Source organism: Mytilus galloprovincialis, chromosome 2, assembly GCF_965363235.1.
Source record: "Mytilus galloprovincialis chromosome 2, xbMytGall1.hap1.1, whole genome shotgun sequence".
NCBI lineage: Eukaryota > Metazoa > Mollusca > Bivalvia > Mytilida > Mytilidae > Mytilus > Mytilus galloprovincialis.
Genome location: NC_134839.1, coordinates 54,635,998 through 54,656,025, shown reverse-complemented (window position 1 = coordinate 54,656,025; position 20,028 = coordinate 54,635,998). Strand labels below are relative to the sequence as shown.

Here is a 20,028-nt window from a genome sequence, read left to right as displayed (position 1 = left end):
AATTATCATGTGACATATTTATGCCAATCAAATATAACCTTTAAAATGTATCAAAGACAAACGAAAATAAACAATTTTACGTATATAAAATAAAATAATTAATATTATGTAAATAAACAAAATAAAGTGCAACACGGAAGAGTTAAATCTGTTACTATAACAACATTAAAATTAGATTCTTGTTAAATAAAATGTTAACACACAAACCAGCAACAAAATAAATATTAAAGCATTTAATTCTTTACGAAAATGAAATGAACATGATCCAATCATAAATGAAAATGCAAATGATCCACTGATCTTCAAAAAAATTGCAAAGTAATTCAATCTTGATGCAATGAAAATGCAAAGTAATTGTATCATATGCAATGAAAATGCAAATGAACTAATGTCTTCAATGAAAATACAAAATTTTCAATCATCTGCAATGACAATGCAAACAATCAAGGAAAAAAGCACCAACATGCAAGAACCTTTATGTTTAAAGACAGCACATGTGCTAAATACAGTACACTTATTCTGATTAACTCAAACACCACTTTTGTTGGTGCTTTAAAAGTGATCGAATCAATCTGAAACAAGATGACTGGAATGACCCTTGCATATAATATAAATTGATATTTACGAGGAAAGAAAAACAAATAACCAATACTTAGTGTTCACACTAAAAAATTGTCAATTGAAGTGAATTTTTACCAAATTATCATGTTTGTACTGTATTTGCTATTTTCAAATTCAAAACAAAGAAAGATATTTCTTGTTTACTTTCTAAAGTGCTCAAATTATTTAAGTCACACAAATCAGTATACAAAAGACTCATTTGGCTTACTTCAAATTAGAAAAATTCTAGATTTCATTAAAAATAAAGTTATAAAATAATACTTATTCGGTTTCCTTCAACTTTGCATTTTCAACATATAAATCAAAATTAAGGTCTGCTTTCCCTATGCCATTTGTCATACAGCAATATAAACAATGATTTCAGCTGCTAGGTTCTTAATCATTGCTGCAAAACAATGCATCGACATTTAATACATATATATATAAGGATTTCATAATGCGGTCACTTTTTTCAACAAATTCAAAGAAACTAGAATTGACATCAGTTGCAGATATTAAGCACTATAAAGTATATAGGTTTCCAAAATGCTTACAACAAAAAACATTTATTTACCTATTCAATTGAAAGTGGTTCATTTCTATTCCATTTGTTAAAACAGATTTCATTAAACTTGACAGTATCAAAAATCTAAATTATACAGATTGAAAGTAACTTTAGCAGTTTTAACAAGTCAATTTTGATTATAACAACTACAATTTGTTTGAAACAAAATGTGTTAGAAGGACAGAAATACCTTATATGCTGGCGAAATTTAAAGAGCTTTAACTCATTACCTCCATCTAAAGCTAATAATTTACACTTAAAAAATCAAGAACTAGCTCACTTTAAGAAAAAGTGAATAAAGCCCAGCATATCTTTTGGATTTCAGACAATGATATGCCAGTATTTCAGACATTGATTATGCTGTAGCGGCATAGTAACAAAGAATTTATAAAGCTTTTAAAACAATCCAAACACTTAAACAGAATTTACCACTTCGAAAAAAAAAGTTTATCAAATGAATGTTTTTTGCTGTAAGAGTTTACACTCATGATTTCAGTGTAACAACTATGGTGTGAAGCAGTATCCTGTGGGCAGATAACTCTGGGAAAGTCCACTGATTTTAAACAATGTTATTTTAAAAAGAGGGTCCTGTTTCATCTGTCGGGTAAGCTCTCTGTGTCTGAGTCTACAGCTGGTCGCTCAATACAGTAAGTCTTGTGGACAGGCCAATCTTGCTGTTGACAAATTGTACCGCAATACCTGCAAAAAAATGTAACCATTTTATAATTTACATAAATAGCTTGCTGATCTTTAGACATTCCAGTAAAATTTGGTATCATAAGAGAAAAATACTTAAAATCACATAAAAAAAGTGATTTTTCGATTCTTAATGTGTACCAAATACTCAGGTCAAGTGTGGTGCTGTCTTATTGATCTACATCTTGTTAGGTTGGTTTTTGTTTGATTTTTTTGTCATAGTGTTGTTTATTTTAATTTTACCCTAAGAATATTTGATTGCCTCTCAATATCTTTTTTTGTTTTGTGCATCTACTTTTATTTGATATTATTTACCTAACTTGCTGACAACGCCCACATATGCTGAACTGTCTGATATGTTTCTCCATGTTGGTACAAGGGGGATAATGACATTCATAATAAATACTGTCCTCTGAAAAACAAAACATGTACATTAATGCGTATTGTATGCTATTTATCATACTCTTCCTAAAGTCATATAAGATTGTTTTTTTTTCTGTTACATAAAATTTAGAAAAAATAAGCTCATGGACAACAAATTTTGTTGGAAAATCTTAATTTTAAAAGATTTTAGAAGACATGACCAGAAGGGTAAATAAAGAAGTGACCTAACATAACATATAGTCAGAGCAAATCTGGATGGTCTTTCAAACATTAAACTGTTCCAAAGACATTGTTAAGGGTACTATGGATTCATAACTATTCATTAGATACCAATTTGTATTGGTTTCATGAGTACAGATGAACCATCATTTCTAATGTTTAGCAATTACAAATCTTCTACAGGCTTTGTATGCAGAGAAAGCCAAAATCACAAAAACAAATATTATGAAAATCCACACAAAAAAAAATTCCTTTATCCATAAAATTAAATAACTACAAAAGTAATTAAATCCAAAGTTTATCTAGCCTAGCGACCACTTGATTTTATTACACTTACCTTCTAAGTAAACATCATGACCATTATTATCATAAAACTTGTGCTTTTGGATTTCTATTGGATTTTGCTGTAATAAAAGAAAAAAACTTGATCAAAACATAAAACTACATCAATAACTTGACATTAAAATTACACACTTGCATATTTCAGTGTAATAGGGTATGTGATTTCAATTCTCAACGTCTGGAGCATACTTTGAGCTAATACAAGCATTCATAAGATTTTAAGTTTGTATACTCATGCTGCTGTGTTATACATGTATTTTTGAAATCTAATTTCTAAGCTTATTACAGGCAGTGCATGTACCGTTTGATATTATTTTCATGAAGAATTTTATAGTTTTCTCGCAAATGATTAGAAATTCATCACAATCATGTTTCATTATATGTACATTTTTTGTACATGTATGTCTCTCATCCAATTCAGATGCCTGGTCTAATAAAATATTGATGTAAAATTGAGAATGGAAATGGGGAATGTGTCAAAGATACAACAACCAGACCATAGAACAGACAACAGCAGAAGGTCACCAACAGGTCTTAAATGCAGCAAGAAATCCCTGCACCCGTAGGTGTCCTTCAGCTGGCCCCTAAAGAAATATCAGTCTCTTCTTATTCCATGTATTTGTCCATTTATTGCATTGGTTAAGTAAGAACTGCTGACCGTTCCAGAACACCTGTGTTCATTGGTACTTCATTCTATATTTTGGTGGGGTCAATAGCTCAAGTTATAGTTTGGTTCAGTTTTTTATGGACTATAATTTATCATCTTCTGCGTTTTTGGATATGATTTGATTGCCCTCCCACTCTTTTATATGATCTTACATTTTCTAATGAAATAAAGTGTTTTGTCATGTAACGTAATTTAAAGATTGTTTCTTGGATTCTTTAAGTTAAGATCCCTGTATCGATTACATTTTGTATATGCTAGATCAAAAAGGATGAGTTTTTAAAAGAACTATACCGGTAGTCAAATTGACTTCTCCCATGCAGCAGTAAACCAATGTTGAAAGAAAATACTTAAACCTACACATTGTAATGGAGCTATGTGTAACTGCTGCACAGCTAACCAGTACAGACTCTGTTCTCTGGATTTTGTAGATGGCTCTTCAACCATATCCGCAGGAAAATCCTCAGGTATTAGTGCAAGGTTATCTAACCTGTTGTCAACGGTGATACCGTTCATATGGACAACTTTGAATCCTGGAGCAATACCTCCTCTATATTTCTCCCTGCAAAAAAAACCTCATTAATATTGTTGTGTATACACAGAGTAGTGTTAATAAAAAAAAAATTCTAGAAAAACAAAATAAAGTTATGATCTTCCAAAATCACTTCCATAAGTAACACCACTAGTAAATGCATGCTGAATCTTCAGAAAAAAACAGGTGTTTAAGAAAATAATCACTATCTACTGTCTAGTAATTCACTGAAACAGGGCTATACCATAATTTACATCACCATCATATATAAGCATATATATATTGCACACATTCTTATCACCAACATTCACAAGGAATATACATTATCAATAGTGAATTTATTCACCTGTGTGATATGTACCATCACCAGGGGCCAGTAATATCTTTTTATTCGCCTATTCAACGAAACTAAAGGTCTATGGGTAATTTCATTGTTCGTACACCAAAATGAAAATAATGTTAAGTCATTGGTTGAATTTCAATTGTTTAGAATGTTTAAACCAATCACAATGTTTTGGTGTTCACTTTTGAAAATATTACCTAGAATGCAATAGATTCTGAAACGGTGAATTGTTTTCCTTCTGTTGAAGAACATATGTTGAGATTCAAATGTAAATTATGGTTACTTTTCTTGTTGGATCACTGTCTTATTGAAATTGACCATTTATTCTGATGGCTGTACAGTAACATATTGTTTGTGACTTCTACATTATTTCTCTCATCATACCATATCTTCTTACTTTCATATATATGTAGGGGGTCTCATTGGGGGGTTCCGATCCCGGATCCCGCTTACTGTTTTGTCAGATTACCGTATCCCGCTTACACTATGTACGTAAGCAATTCTCATTTTTTTGTCATTTCCCGGGTCCCGCAAGACCTCATTTCCCGTTTTTACGAGACAATAATTTGACTTTCACGTGTCACGCGTACAAAAAATCGACAATCCCGCGTCACGCTTAGACCCCAATGAGACCCACTATGTATATTTATTCTTTATTTGCTAATCATGAAACCAGTGTTATTGTTTAGTTGGCAAGCAACAAAATGACCCATTTAATAGTGGGTGGAGTTGTTTCTTATCATATTCCTTTTTAACATTTTTGTATTCAAATTTCACCCAATACCATACAAGTAAATATACTTTACGAAATAATGCAATCACCAATCAAACCTATTATTTTGAAACTGTTTTATGTTCTTTGCATGACGAAAGTATTAACTGTCTACTTTTAACTTCCTTGAAGAGATAAAGTTGGACATTTATCTTACCATAACATATTATGAAGTGACTGCATCGAGGACTTCCCTTTTATCAGATCGTATGCATAGGCATATATCTTGGCACCATTACCATCTCGATCCATATCTACGTGGGCCTGAAAGCCATATCGTCTAATTAAGGACACATCCTGTTCGTCTAAAAGGGAATATTTTATCTGTAATGAAAAACATACATTTATCAATGTTTATAAACACATAAATTTATTTTCTATTTCAGTCATGAGTTTTCCCGCCTTTTATCCTGTGACATCTGTTGTCATGATCAAATGTAATCTTTTAATTAAAAGTACATGTAAAAATAATTGGGTCATTTAGATCGTTGCCAGGCATATGATGGTGAATCTTGACTGGGGAATAAAAACTTTTTATTCAAACTGTTTCTGTTACTGTTTTCTCTTTCACATGATGAACTCATTATGAAATTTAAACAAGGAACTCTTTGAGTTGAACATGAATTAAGTATCCAAGGAGACTGAGAACATATATACATATAGCATATACATGTACTGATACACACACCTATAGTCTTGTACAACTCCAGGAGTTGAATATGGGGTATGTGAAGATATTCATGAGGGGAAATCAGGTCAAATTTGAAGGGAAAATTCTTGCCAAAAAGCGCTGCTGCAAAACTGTGAAAGAGAAAATTAAGTTATCATGAGAACTCTTCCACCCCACAAACAGTTAGTCTTAGCACTCTCAGTCATGTCAGTGAAAAGAGAGCTCTAAAACATTCAATTCAAAATAATATTAATCATAAGAAAACGCTCATCTTGGTCTATGGGCATATCATAAACGAAGGACACAGATGGATTCCTGACAAAATTGTGTTTTGGTGATGGTGATGTGTTTGTAGATCTTACTTTACTGAACATTCTTGCTGCTCAAAATTATCTCTATCTATAATAAAATTGTCCAAGTATGGGGTCAATTGACCATTTTGATCATGCTGACTTATTTGTAGGTCTTACTCTGCTGTGCATTATTGCTGTTTACAGTTTATATGTGTCTATAATTATATTTAAGATAATAACCAAAAGCTGCAAATTTTCTTAAAATTACCATTTCAGGGGCAGCAACGGAACAACAAGTTGCCTGATTGGTCTACAAATTTCAGAGCAGATAGACATTTCCCTAAGGAACAAAATAATTCGGTCAGATTTGCTCTAAATGCTTTGGTTTCTGAGATATGAGCCAAAAACTGCATTTTACCCTATAATACTATTTTTAGCCATGTCAGACATCTTGGTTCGCAGGTGGTATCATCGGACATATTTTTTTAACAAGATACCCTTATGATGATTCTGGACAAATTTGGTTAAAATTGACTTAGTAGTTTCAAAGGAGAAGATTTTTGTAAAAATTACAAAGATTTACAAAAATTGTTAAAAATTGACTATAAAGGACAATAACTCCTTAAGGGGTCAACTGATCATTTTGGTTTCACTCATCAAGTTTTGTTTAATTTGGCCCAGTAGTTTCAGAGGAGAAGATTTTTTTAAAAGATTACTAAAATTGTAGAAAAATGGTTAAAAATTGACTATAAAGGCCAATAACTCCTTAAGGGGTCAACTGACAACGTTTGTCATGTTGATTTATTTGTAGATCTTACTTTGCTGAACATTATTGCTGTTTACAGTTTATCTCTTTCTTTAAATTTTATAATATTCAAGATAACTAAAAACTGCAAAATTTCCTTAAAATTACTAATTCTGTGGCAGCAACCTAACAATGGTTTGTCCGATTTGTCTGAAAATTTCAGGGAAGATAGATCTTAACCTGATCATCAATTTTACCCCTGTCAGATTTGCTCTAAATACTTTAGTTTCAGAGGTATAAGCCAAAATCTACATTTTACCCCTATTTTCTATTTTTAGCCATGGTGGCCATCTTGTTTGGTTGACCCGGTCACCAGACACATTTTTTAAACTAGATACCCAATGATGATTGTGGCCAAGTTTGGTAAAATTTGGCCAAGTAGTTTCAGAGGAGAAGATTTTTGTAAAAGTTTATGGATGCAGGACACCAGACGACATACGCCAAGTGATGAGAAATGCTCACTTGGCCCTTTGGGCCAGGTGATCTTAAAAAAAGTTGAAAAAACAATTATTACAATTATTTTCTTATCCAGAATAAGCTAAGGATGAAATGCAATGAAGACTGGGCTTTCTGTATCAATTTTTAGTTAGATTGATTTAACCGTCATTCTATTTAAACTTGTGTTACATGTACCATCTTCAGAGTAACACTAATCTCGCAAATATTTATGAAGTTGAAAATCAAACTTTATTTATTTATTTCAAGGACCAAGGAAGAAAACAATTTCTTTTTTCCTAATTTTCTCATGTGATTCTATAAATAACGTTCCAAAGAAATGTAAATTCATCAATTAAAATACATTTCTAACCTAAGTACCTTCATTATATATAAGATTGATTTATTTATCAACATTCAACTATAATATATAAATCCGTTCAAAAATACAAGATTACATGCATGTTAAAGTGATTACCAAACGTTAGATAATATTATCTGACCATGATATTTGTAAAGTTTGGATCAATACAATGCCAAGATAACAACTGATAAAAATTATCTTTCATGACTAAGTTTATAAAACACACCCTAACAATACTCTATCTAGATCAGGTCTGACTTTTAAAATACTGAAATCAATATAAAATCTCTCCAATGAAATACAAATCAGTCAATATTGATATTATAAGGGGAGATAAACCAGAGTCAATAACTTATTGGTACTTTAGAAGTGGACAGTCATGAAGTGGTAGATTTAATTTCTTTGCCATGTTTGAATGGGGGAATAAAGGTGGATCAAATTATCTTCCTCCCATTTCTCTTCCATTAAAATTTTGCATTCATTTCTTTTCCTTGGTATTTGTATTTCTTCAGTACGTATAACTTGTTCCCCAAATATATACATTTTTTGTCTTTTGTTTTGTCTTTTAGATTCCTTTTTAAAAACTTATTTCTAGTTGCTTGTAATTTATAAATAAGCAGAAGCTGCTCTACAAGTAAGATCTTATCATAAGTGTAAAATAGCTGAATTGCTGAACATTTCATTTAATGAATATGCGAAGCCGTCAGAAAAATTCTTTCCCATTTTATCCATTTATTTCTGAACTTATTAATCTGTGATAATTTTGGATTCCTTAAATGTTACAAACTAGACCTAAATCCACCAACAATCTTACGACATGCATATGTACATTAGAATTATTATGTTCTAATCACTTAAAAGCTTTGGCTGTCAGAAACCCATTGGAGTCTGGCTATAACCATTTGGAAACCATGGCCGAGACCAATTTGAGGCTTTAGCTTGAACCCATTGGAGGCTTTGGCTAGGATCATTTGGGTATTTTGGCTGGAACCCAATGTAAGCTTTGGATGGATCAATTAGTATCTTTGGCTAAGACCCATTTGGATAATTGGGCTCCTTGCAGCTTAAACTCTGTTCCCTCTTGGGGTTAGGTAAAATTGCTTTTTTAACTTTTTTTTTAATTAAGTACATATATTCAATTTATATATGTTCAGACATTTACATGAAAATAAAAATAAATGTTAGACAAATTTTGTAATTTTTTGTAAATTTTTGTAATTTTTTTTGTAATTTTTTGTAATATATAGTAAAACTAAATGTTAGAAAATGTATGTTCTAAAAGACAATAAATAATTTACAATGTCCAAAAGCATGATTACTGAATGCTTGTAAAGAATGTTCCTGTTTTTGTTGTTACAAATGAAAGTTATTTTAGTAATGGCCTTTCAATGTACAAGCTAAATATAACTTCAGTAAGCAATGTGTTGAATGTTGTTCTAATTATTTTCTATGAAGATCTTTATATTGTTTAATGATTATAATAATGAGCTAGTAAACATGTACATGTACAGAGGCAAGAAAGTTTGTAAACATTTGTGAAGCAAGCATTTCCATACTTTCAAGTGGTTTCTTTTAGAAGGCTGTAGTTTTCTTTTTCTAGGGCACAGGATTTCAATTCTGCTCCTCATTCGGATTCCAAGTACAATCAATTTATTCAAGGGTATATTCATAGACATAATCATAATAGTCAAAAAGTTTGCAAAACTATACCACTCACAACATTTTTAACTTTACATGTGTAGTAACATAGAATTTTGAGACAATCTAAAAGAAGGGCTGTGAATCTTACCTCTTTCCTTTCCACTGTGATGCCCTTAAATACCAGAAGGATCCAGCCATTTTGAAAAGGGGGTTCCCAACACAGGATAAAAGGGGAGAGGGTCCAACCATTTGTCCCAATTCAAATGCAATAATCATTAAAAAAATAAAAAGGGGGGAGTTCCAACCCCCTGACCCCCTCTCCTTTTCCCCCTTGATCCACCACTGTATACTTTTAACTAATAATTAAAATGATAAAACGTGTCAATGCCATACAACTAAATTATTTTGTAGTTGCATGTTACTATGGAAACTGCAATGATATAACAAATCTCAACAAAGGACGTATACAAACATACATATTAGGTACAACGCAACACAAACATTTACATACAAAGTGAAACATGTTCTTTTTTCGGAAAATTGACATCATTTATCGTAACTATTTTTATCTATACTGTATTACCTATCAGGTTCTTATCAAATTTACCAAAACAGGCTACGACCAGATCTAGATTAGTTTTCTAAATTTGTATTTGCTGGCAGTCACTCAGAAATCACTAAGGAATTTTCCTATCAATAATTTAAAGTTTATCATTTAACTTCATCGATAATTTGAAACTCACTTTAACTAGGGTAAAGAAAGCAAACAAGTGAAGTATTTAAACTTTCTTTGTCCTTTCTTGAACAATTGCTTGATCATATATTATACTTGTTAAAATAACGGACAAAATGAAAATTTTAAACTATAACAACACCATATATATAATGGATAAAGAGATGTGTTTATCTTTGTGAACCCTACCAATGTTGTAAACATATCTCTACTAGCGTTAATCATGATAATATACAAAATATGTTACATCCTTAAAACTTTACAACATTTTAAAGCTTGCAACAACCATGACAACATTTCAAGAACAGAACCATAACATACATGTATATTTTAAAATGAGTACTGTAATTAATCCCATTTAAAATAAGAATGCTATTCTGAATTCATAGAACCAACTTTTCAATAAAAAATTTAACCATAGACTAAATGTACATGTATTCCTCACTGATTGTTGAAACAATCAAGTGAGGATTATATATATGTAAGTTTACTAAAAGGTTAGACAGAAATATCTTCCTATAAATATCAATTTGAAAACAGTAACTTCAACTGGAGGAAAAAATGTTGTAGCTTTGATATTATCCTAGTACAATTCTTTTAGGAATTAATTGTCAATTGTTCTTTGAATTTGGTATAAAAATTGACCAATTATATCAATTTATTGGTTATAACAGAGCATTTACATAGTCATCAGAATCAATTACAAAAAAAAGTCAAGATGATTATACTTGGCAATGAAAGATGTCTTGAATATTAACAAAATGTGATGAAAGGGAAATAATGGTGTGTTTTTTCAGGCAAAATTACATATATACTTATATTTTTTTGTTCTAAATTGTCATTATTTGCTATGTTACATGTGCATTTAAAGGCATGCAATATTCACCATTCAAGACAAGAAGTTATTTTTCATTGATTATAAAAAATCAGTTTTATATTCAGTGGGGGATCAAGAAGTTTTCATAAGGGGACAGGGTCTGCCCACTCCAATCATGTTTCAGTAATTCCCTAAATAATCAACCAAATATATATCCTACAAAAGTGAGAGGCTGGCCCCCTGTAAACCTTATAAATTCCGCCCCTAATATTATATGTATTTGCTGCAAAGACTCTCCTTAAAAACCCTCATCTGCATAAATGTCACCTGCAATCTTATCTAGGATTAGCCAGTAATTATAAGCTTTACTAAGTTTTAATAAGCCATTATAAGGATGCTTATTAAAGCTTAGTTTGATCCTAGATCTAGACAATGTCTATTTATCAATGATTGTCCAAACAATGGAAAGAGGATTATGGTAATAAATATGATAAGATTAAAGGTCAATTAAGATCTTCCTACAAATTAGTTGGAAAAATTCAATTCAAGTTAATTTCAATTCTAGATAATTGATGAATGTGGAACACAGATGATGCCTGGCTTGCGAAACCTCATACTCATAAAAGGACATAAATCAAGAACAATGAACGTGATGCTGCCCAAATTTGAAGTTGATATGAGTTTTGTGGTACATTTGTACATGTGATAAGCATTGTATATAGTGCTTCAAAAAAAATGCACCATTCAGGAATAAATTTTTCACAGAAATCAATTTTTCATTCTTTTGTGAAATATCTTCTTTTAACAACACCATCTTTATCAATAATACACTGTAGTGACTGTATCTTAAAAATAAGGATGCTTAATTTTAGTATGACCACAGACAATGTCTATTTATCAGTGACTGTCACAGTACTATGAAAAGAGGATTATGATAATGTCATGATTCAATGTTAAAGGTCAGGAATAAAAATATTCCTATACTAGTAGTCATTCAAAAAATCATTAATCTTTGTTCAAAAGACATCCAAATCTAGGACAGTCCTGTACATGTCAATACTTTTATATTTTCCTGGCATGATTATTTTTACATGGTTAAATCTCAATTGTTAATGATGCATTTTTGTTTTTTAGAAAGAAGATAATTGAGGGTCTGAATACTCATCATCATAGGGTGGTCTTTATTTCAGGGGGGGGGGGGCAAAACATTTTCTCTATTCTTTGTGTTTTAGCACCTCGTTATTCTCTATTTTTTTTATTCTAAGGAATATTTTTCTCTCTTTATTTAATTTTTTACCAAATATTCTCTTTTCTGTAAACCCCCAACCACATCCTCACAATTACATCAATTGTTTAGCCATTATCAAGATAATGGACCATTTTATAAAGTAGTCAAAGGCAACTACACACAATATTCATCAATGATTATATGAAGTTAAACAGCTATGTATTTTAAGTAAAGAAAATGATTGTCTATAAAATGTAAAAGGTTAGAAACTGTAAAATTTCAGATTCCTACTTCTTTCATGCAAAAGATTTCAGAACAGTAAATGACATTCTATCAAGAAAGTACTAAAAAAAACATTCATCAATATACATGTAACATTCTCTCAAAATTTATATAATTTTTAGAAATTGACTTTGCTATATCAAATTATATTGCTTTCTGACAAATAAATAACCATTTACTTTACAACTTTTTTTTTTTTTTTTTTTTTTTTCTTAAATGAGCACTCAGACTGAAGGGTTTGGAAGACAATTTTAAAACGATAATCGCAATATGACTTAACTTAAACATTTACTTTACAACTTAAGTCAACAGTAAATGTATGGTTTGTAAATTAACAATGTCCTGGTTCATAATGGCTTTATATTACCATGATTACATTATTAATGTAATTGACAGTTATACACCAACCAGAGGTGTAACCAACATATGTTTACCTGTGACAGATGTTCATTTCTAGTATTGCTAATTGATTGCTGAGGGGAAGAAACAGACATTATTGACCTAATAACAGCAGCTGAATTGTATATCAAAAAGCCTTTGTGTGACTGTAAATTTTTAAATAATTGATTAAATTTCAAATTTTCAAAGATCAATATATACATTCGAAATTAAATATCAATTTAATTTTACACATTTGTAATAAATTCTTCATGTAAAATTTATAAGAAGATATGGTATGATTGCCAATGAGACAACTGTCCACAAAACACCAAATGACGTAGAAGGGTCATGATCATATACATTGTATTTGTACATGTATTACATCTTAATTTTCAGATTGTGAAACAATGACATATTAAAGTATTAAAATTTGATAATGCATATTTCATTATATTTCATTGGACTTGAAGCATTGTTGAGCATGCATTAACACTTCTATAGACACCATTTGACAAAGAGATAGAGAAACATAGGTCTTACATGTAAAGAATAGAGAACAATGGGATGCTAAAAATATTAAAAGAAAGAGTTTACTGGACAAAAAAATATAAAGAATCTGTAGAAATTATAAAAACCACTGGTTTCTAAATAAATTTCTGTATCTCTTAATATATATACTTCAGGACAGTTTAATAGGTATATACAAAAATTATACATATATGTAGGTATTTTTGAGAGTTAGAGACAAGTCCCTGTGGTTCTGAGAACAATAAAACTAATATATTACTATGATTGGGAACCTTTAAAATACTCAACAAAGAAGCAGAAATTTTGGTCCCTTCCCTTTCTCTAAAGAATCTCGATCGATACTAATTCGTCTTGAAAAGCTATTTTCAGCATAATAGTGTGCAAGATATTAAAGATCGAATTTATATACATCATACCTGCGTGTAAAAAGGGGGAGGTGTCGCAAGAGGACATTAAAATAAGAAAACAGTAACCTTGTACATTTCATTGTAATTCTGTACATGAAGGAAATGACAACATTTGGCAATTCATAAATTGTGCTTTTTATTAATTCGGCGTGTTCATTAAGCAAATATTGTTTACTATGTCAACAAAGCGCCATGTTTCATTCATGTTCCGGTGAACGGAACTGGGAGCATCACTTACTTTTCCTGCCGCTTTTCCTAACCGGATAACTCCTAATTTAAATCCTGCCATGTGTGTGTCTTCAAATTCTAAATATTACACTTAGTTATAGCATGAATACTTGTCCCTTAATTTGGCATATTGGACGTTTATTAACAATATCCTGGCACACTTTTCATTTCTTCTATTGTTATCGGTTTTTCATACCACGTGGGAAAATAGCGGTCGATTAACCAATGGTAGTTACGTTTCTATCAGCTTTCTTGAAAGTTCAAAGGTTATGTTTACATATAACACGTGTTCATAAGCACATGGAAAGCCGGCCAGTTAACATTGTTTCTGTTTAAAAGTATAATAAAATATATGTCTCAGAAAGTTGATTGTAAAAATTAATAAGTAAAATACACAAACAAAAAGTTAAATCGCTATTCCTTGATCATCCAGACAAGTTAAATTAGGCTAGCTGACCAGGTTTACAAAACCATCATGTAAAAAAATAGGACTAGGAAAAAAGGTAATCATAAACTGTCTTTTTAATAATGTTATCTGCAAAAAATGTAAGCCGGCTGTCCTTCGTTAGGTGACAAAAGAAAATATGTCTTCAAATTTTATTTAAAAATTTAGTCATAAAAAAACTTCGACTCAAGTTTTAAAAAATGTTATGAAAGTTTATGTGTGACACACATTAATACCTGACTTTATCTACTTGCAAATTGCAAAATACCAAGATCTTTTATCACGGCTGCATATGTAAATGTGAAAAATGAAATATATTTATTATTTTGCTCAGCATGGGTATCTATGGAAGAGAGAAACTGAGTCCGATTTGATAAATTACAGAATTATCAGGTACCATTTGTGGAAATGCAAAAGTATAGGGCTGTTCACTTCTTGTTTTCATTCATTCTATTCTAACTTAGCACACACTTGTATTTTTCATTCATTCTATTTTAACTTGGTACACACTTTTTTAAACGAAATCCCCGTTAAGTTTAAGAATAAATAAGTTTTAGATCAATCCACAAGACAAATTGAAACCGTTGATTTAGATACAATTCATGCAACTTATTTATCATCTTAGTATTCTTATTCATAATACTGACAATACTTCATTTGAAAAACAAACACCAATTTTGGTTATAACAAATACATAGCAAAAACAATCATAGGAAAAACTTGACAGTAATAATATACATGTTAAAAAAAGTTATTGGTCTACTTTCCTCAGTTCTAATGATTCTTTAATAAAAGAAACAACTGGTGTTTTTTTTTATAATTACGAGTTTATCAGTTAAGTTAAGTGTATTTAAATTGATAATACTAATTTAGACGTGCACATTTAAAAAAAAACTTAACTTGCTTTTAATACACGTGATAATATGTGTAGATTTTTTATACGTAAATACTATCCTTTGATAAGTACACTACGTAATATTTAGTAAGAACGAAGTTCTACAGAGTGCAGTATATTTTATAATACTTTAACAAATAATGTAAGTCAGAAACAGGTTTAGACAAGGGTTATCTTATACAGACCAAAAACGCTCTTGATTCACATATGCAAGTCATCGTTAAAAGATCACTCAAACAGGAAGATGCAAAATGAAATCTTGTTTCATTGTCGAAATATGTTACTGTGCCAGTCTACACAAATTAAGGTTCATGTATAGTATTCAAACAACTGCATGAGTAACATACAAACTTGAAATTATCATGACTCCTGGTTGAACATGGGCATTTCAGGGTATAGAAATGTCAACAAATGTATGCAATGCTAGCCTGAAGTTAGTGCCAATGGTCACAGACATAGTCCTATTGTCATAATTTACAATATACTTCTAATATTTCTTTTCTTTTATCCTAGTGTACCGTTGTCTTCTTCTTAAGTGCAAATATCTCACGTAATTTCCCCCTTTAAACCGAAACTGTATCTGCAGGAGAAACCGAAACTTTATCTGCAGCTGGGAACAGTATATGTTCCTGTCTGCAGGAACACATACAGACATAGAAAAAGTGGTAAAAACTTCATTAAAAAAAAATTTGGACAAGATTTATTGTTGAAATATGACACTCTTGTAAGTACTTAATCAAACGAGAGTGCACACGCTGAAATGTCAAGCCTGCTTTAATGATTGAATTTATGTTGAAATCTGTACAAACACAAATGAGGTCAAAGTCAGTCAAAATCTGTCAGAGAGACATTTGGCCTAATATTACAGAAGAGCCGTGGTGTAGTGGTTAGCGCATCGGACTACTGGTTCGATTCCCGTTCCGGGGAGAAATTTCATGGAATGAATGGTCGGCTCCCTTAACACCATTTGCGAGTATGGTCAAGAGGAAACGATGATAGTCCGTCGGAACTTGGGGACGAGCCATATCTCTGGCACGTAAAATACACCTTTGTAGATTTCGAAAAAAGAGTAGGCTAAGGCCGCTACAAGGCAGCACTCGCACCCGCAAAGTTGGAAATATAAGTTGCAATAACTTGTTTCCAAATCCACTATAAATAAATATGTTTAAAATAACCTTATTACAGAAACTGAATATTGACCAAAGTCAAATGAACACTGCTAGACAACTTAATTCTAGTATTCATTCCATTCACCAAAAATAGTTGATCTTTGGCTCCAATACCATATGAGAAACGGACATAACCACGAAAACACAACATTTACCAATGAACAATTAAAATTAGGATACGATCAAAACAAACCCAGACAGACATGCACACCTTACAATCATTCAATACACCAAATAAAGTGAACATGTTGCTTATATAATCTGCACCACAAAAAAAAATTAAAAAAAATAATTAATTAACACAGACCAATGAATCACGAAAATGAGGTCAAGTTCTGATAAACATGTTAGACAGACATAAGCACCTTAAAGTCATTCTTTACACTAAATATAGTACCCCTATAATTGCTTACAGTATCTGACCTGAGAAGAGAAAAAACACATAAAAAACATTTTCAAATGAACCATGAAAAACACGTCAAATAAAACATGACTGTTCACCTTTCAATCATTCCATGCACCAAATATATTTGACCTATTGCTTATAATAATTTAGATACGAAAACTTAATTATGATCACCGATAGATGAACGAGGCTGAGATCAGCCGAATCCTGTCAGATGGTCATGTACGTAGACCTTGCAAGGATTCCGTATAAACAAATATAAAAAAGAAGATGTGGTATGATTGCCAATGAAACAACTATCCACAAGAGACCAAAATGACACAGACATTAACAACTATAGGTCACCGTACGCAGGGGATCCCAACCCTGGGACTGTGGTATAACAGAACAACATAAGAACGAACTATAAAAATCAGTTGAAAAGGCTTAACTCATCAGATGGACTAAAATACAAGTGGACGTGGCCGGGTACTTGTACATCACGACAACAAAAAGACACTGGGAACAGATCTGAGAGTACTCGCAGTTATCCAACGAGAAAACTAACGGCCTTATTTATATAAAAAAAAATGAACGAAAAACAAATGTATTGTCTTTCAGATACAAATCAATGAACAATAAAGAAATGTTGTGTCATTCAATACAATGTGCTATTTGTTTGTTTTCGCTTCTTAATTATGATTAAAATGATTTCTTTTAATTCTTGTCTCTGTATTTGACTATATCTGCACATGGTATAGTTCTTAATTGTTTATTTCCATTTACACACATACGCACAAATGTGTCATTTGCATATTACAGAACTATATATATTATATTTTCTAAACAGAAAATTGGCATCAAGTAGGCACGTAATACAAACACCCTCACATTAGATCACGGATATTTCTGATTTCTTGATCGAAAAAGATATTTGTTTTTCTGAGTTATTGGATTTAGATTGTAAATATCAAAACTAAATTGTTCAATAAAGTTATCAGTTTATGTAACAGACATATCTGAACGACCAACGTAAATACAATCGACGGTGTTATCAGTTGTAAATTACGGTGGCACACCTTTTACAGATAAAATAGTCCAACTATATGTTCTTCCTTGTTTAAATCGCCATTTTGCAATTGCAGACGACAAAGAATGTATAGGGAAGAGTTCACACGACGATGGAATGAAGAAAATGGTCAAGGGAGCCTAGATGATCGGTCTCCATATCAATATGGCAGAAATGAAAATTCTTGGCGAGATCATAGAACAGAACAATATAATGGACGTCCCTTAGGAAATAACTACCTTGCAAATGGTATCCCATTGCCCGTTCAGAGTGAAAGTGGACTACATGGACCAGCAGTGCGACGAACAAACCCACTATATAGCGACAACGAGGAAACCAGATTCATGGGACCTGACTATGACAGAAGAAGTATCGCTGCAACGGAAAATCTAGGTCAAGATAATCATGGATATTCTGCTTATAATGGTAGAAGATATGAGAGACGACCGTACGATCAGAGATCAGCAGTTATAGAATCAAGGAGTGGACCTGGTATGCAAATATACAGAGGGAGAGGAGTTCTATCTGAGCCAGGTACCAGACAGTCAAGTAATTGGGAAATACCGAGAGCCGTTGAAAGTGGCAGTATTGACGATATATACCGAAGTTCAAGACAACCGAGATCTGTTGCAAATAGTGTTGTAGACTATGGCAATGTTCCGTCGTGGCACAGATCCCTTGAACCTGTTTATACGGAACCGCATAAAAGCAGACGTGGTTCCGATGCGAGCATGGACATTTCAAAGAAGAAGACAGAAATGTCAACCGGCACATTCGTTACGATTCGAATTTTAGTGATTTTTCTCGTTATTTGGGATCTAGTCAATGATTGGTTGCTTGCAAGTTCTGGACCAATTCAGTTCCTTGGCACATCAGGTGATACTGAAGAACAAACTTGTAAACAGAATTTTAAAGTAATTAACAAGACATTTAAGCTTAATATGTCAGCAATCGACACATCGATGTGTAAGAACACAAATGATGTATGGACACTGGCAGCTGTATTTTCTCTCCTCGGATCACTTCTGTCAATTTTACAAGTAATAAACATTGTTATGGAAATTATTAAAAAGAGAAAACCAAACTTCTTCCAAATTTTGCAAGGTCACAGTGAAATATGTTTTGTTATGTTTTTCGAAGAACTTCCGCAAAACATTCTATTTACTATTTACTTTTTCATGTGTGATTGTGATCAGTTAAATCCTCATGTGCATCTCTATGCGTTGTTGGCTTCTATTAGCGCATGTATAGCGATGACGCTTCGGTTTGTGACGAGTTTTGACACAATTGGAGGAGAGGACGGATGTTTCAATCTGTGCTGGCGCTGCTGTTGTTGCCGAAACAAGAACTATTTTTGCAAGATACAACCAAAAGAATGCTGCTGCATGTGCGATATGCCATGTCCTCTCTGCTGTTGTACACTTGGGTGTAAAATGTGTAGATACACTCCTAAAACTTGGTGCGCATCGCTGCTTAAAGCATTTTCTTGTGATTGTAGTTGTTGCAAGGAAGAAAACGATTCATACGGCATAAGACTAATGAACAATTTTTCACTTCTTATTTTATGGCTTTGTATGGCTTTTCAAATTGTTATTTTTTATGGTATGATGAGTTTCAAATCTCCGACTAAATAGGTAATATTTTACAGACTGTTTGAACGCTGATTAATAGTATACGTAGTATTCACATGTTTTGTTCACCTCAAGATAACTTATATAAAGCAATTTGAAACTTTTATTTTGCCTAATTCATACCGTAAAGGCTTCGTAGATTTTTCTCTTACCCTCTCACATTGCCTAGTGTGTAATGAATTTGTTTTCCTATAATTTCATTAGTAAACACTGACTCTGCAAGTTACTGCTCACTTATGACCAGAGAAATCTCATTAGTATTGCTTCAAACGAACGGATTTTGATGTATGTGGTTGCGTTTGTCCGTGTTCATTAGGTATACAAAACCCCGGTACTTAAAGAGTAAATCAGTTTTTTTGTTATAATTTCCATAGTAGACAATTTGCATAATTCATAGATATTGTTTAGAGATTTAGTAAAATGTTTGTCTTTCAGTTTTTATTTACATTAAAGTATTGGATATATAATTTTTACTTAAGAGTTTGCCTAAAGTAATACGGGGTTC

The 20,028-nt window shown here is 31.8% G+C and overlaps 2 protein-coding genes across 2 annotated transcripts; one reads left to right on the top strand and one right to left on the bottom strand.

Annotated features, from left to right (window-relative positions):
• Positions 1-1,612: 1,612 nt before the first annotated feature.
• On the bottom strand, positions 1,613-14,132 carry LOC143063867 (zinc finger MYND domain-containing protein 19-like). The gene is made up of 6 exons (XM_076236282.1): positions 13,940-14,132; positions 5,275-5,441; positions 3,831-4,032; positions 2,802-2,868; positions 2,177-2,273; positions 1,613-1,864 (listed from the first exon to the last, which is right to left on the bottom strand). Exons 1-6 carry the CDS (start codon positions 13,988-13,990, stop codon positions 1,759-1,761), a joined length of 690 nt encoding a protein of 229 aa, XP_076092397.1. The 5' UTR covers positions 13,991-14,132; the 3' UTR covers positions 1,613-1,758.
• A 3,758-nt stretch (positions 14,133-17,890) lies between these two features.
• LOC143063866 (uncharacterized) lies at positions 17,891-19,629 on the top strand. The gene has a single exon (XM_076236281.1). It carries the CDS (start codon positions 17,979-17,981, stop codon positions 19,524-19,526), a length of 1,548 nt encoding a protein of 515 aa, XP_076092396.1. The 5' UTR covers positions 17,891-17,978; the 3' UTR covers positions 19,527-19,629.
• Positions 19,630-20,028: the final 399 nt, after the last annotated feature.

Excerpts from the sequence above, each read along its gene's own strand:
- LOC143063867 (XM_076236282.1), bottom strand. The coding sequence starts at position 13,990 with ATGGCAGGATTTAAATTAGGAGTTATCCGGTTAGGAAAAGCGGCAGGA. Across the intron at positions 2,869-3,830 it reads ACATAGCTCCATTACAATGT|CAAAATCCAATAGAAATCCA; the intron begins GTAGGTTTAAGT and ends CTTTTATTACAG. Across the intron at positions 1,865-2,176 it reads GGGCGTTGTCAGCAAGTTAG|GTATTGCGGTACAATTTGTC; the intron begins GTAAATAATATC and ends ATTTTTTTGCAG.
- LOC143063866 (XM_076236281.1), top strand. The coding sequence starts at position 17,979 with ATGTATAGGGAAGAGTTCACACGACGATGGAATGAAGAAAATGGTCAA.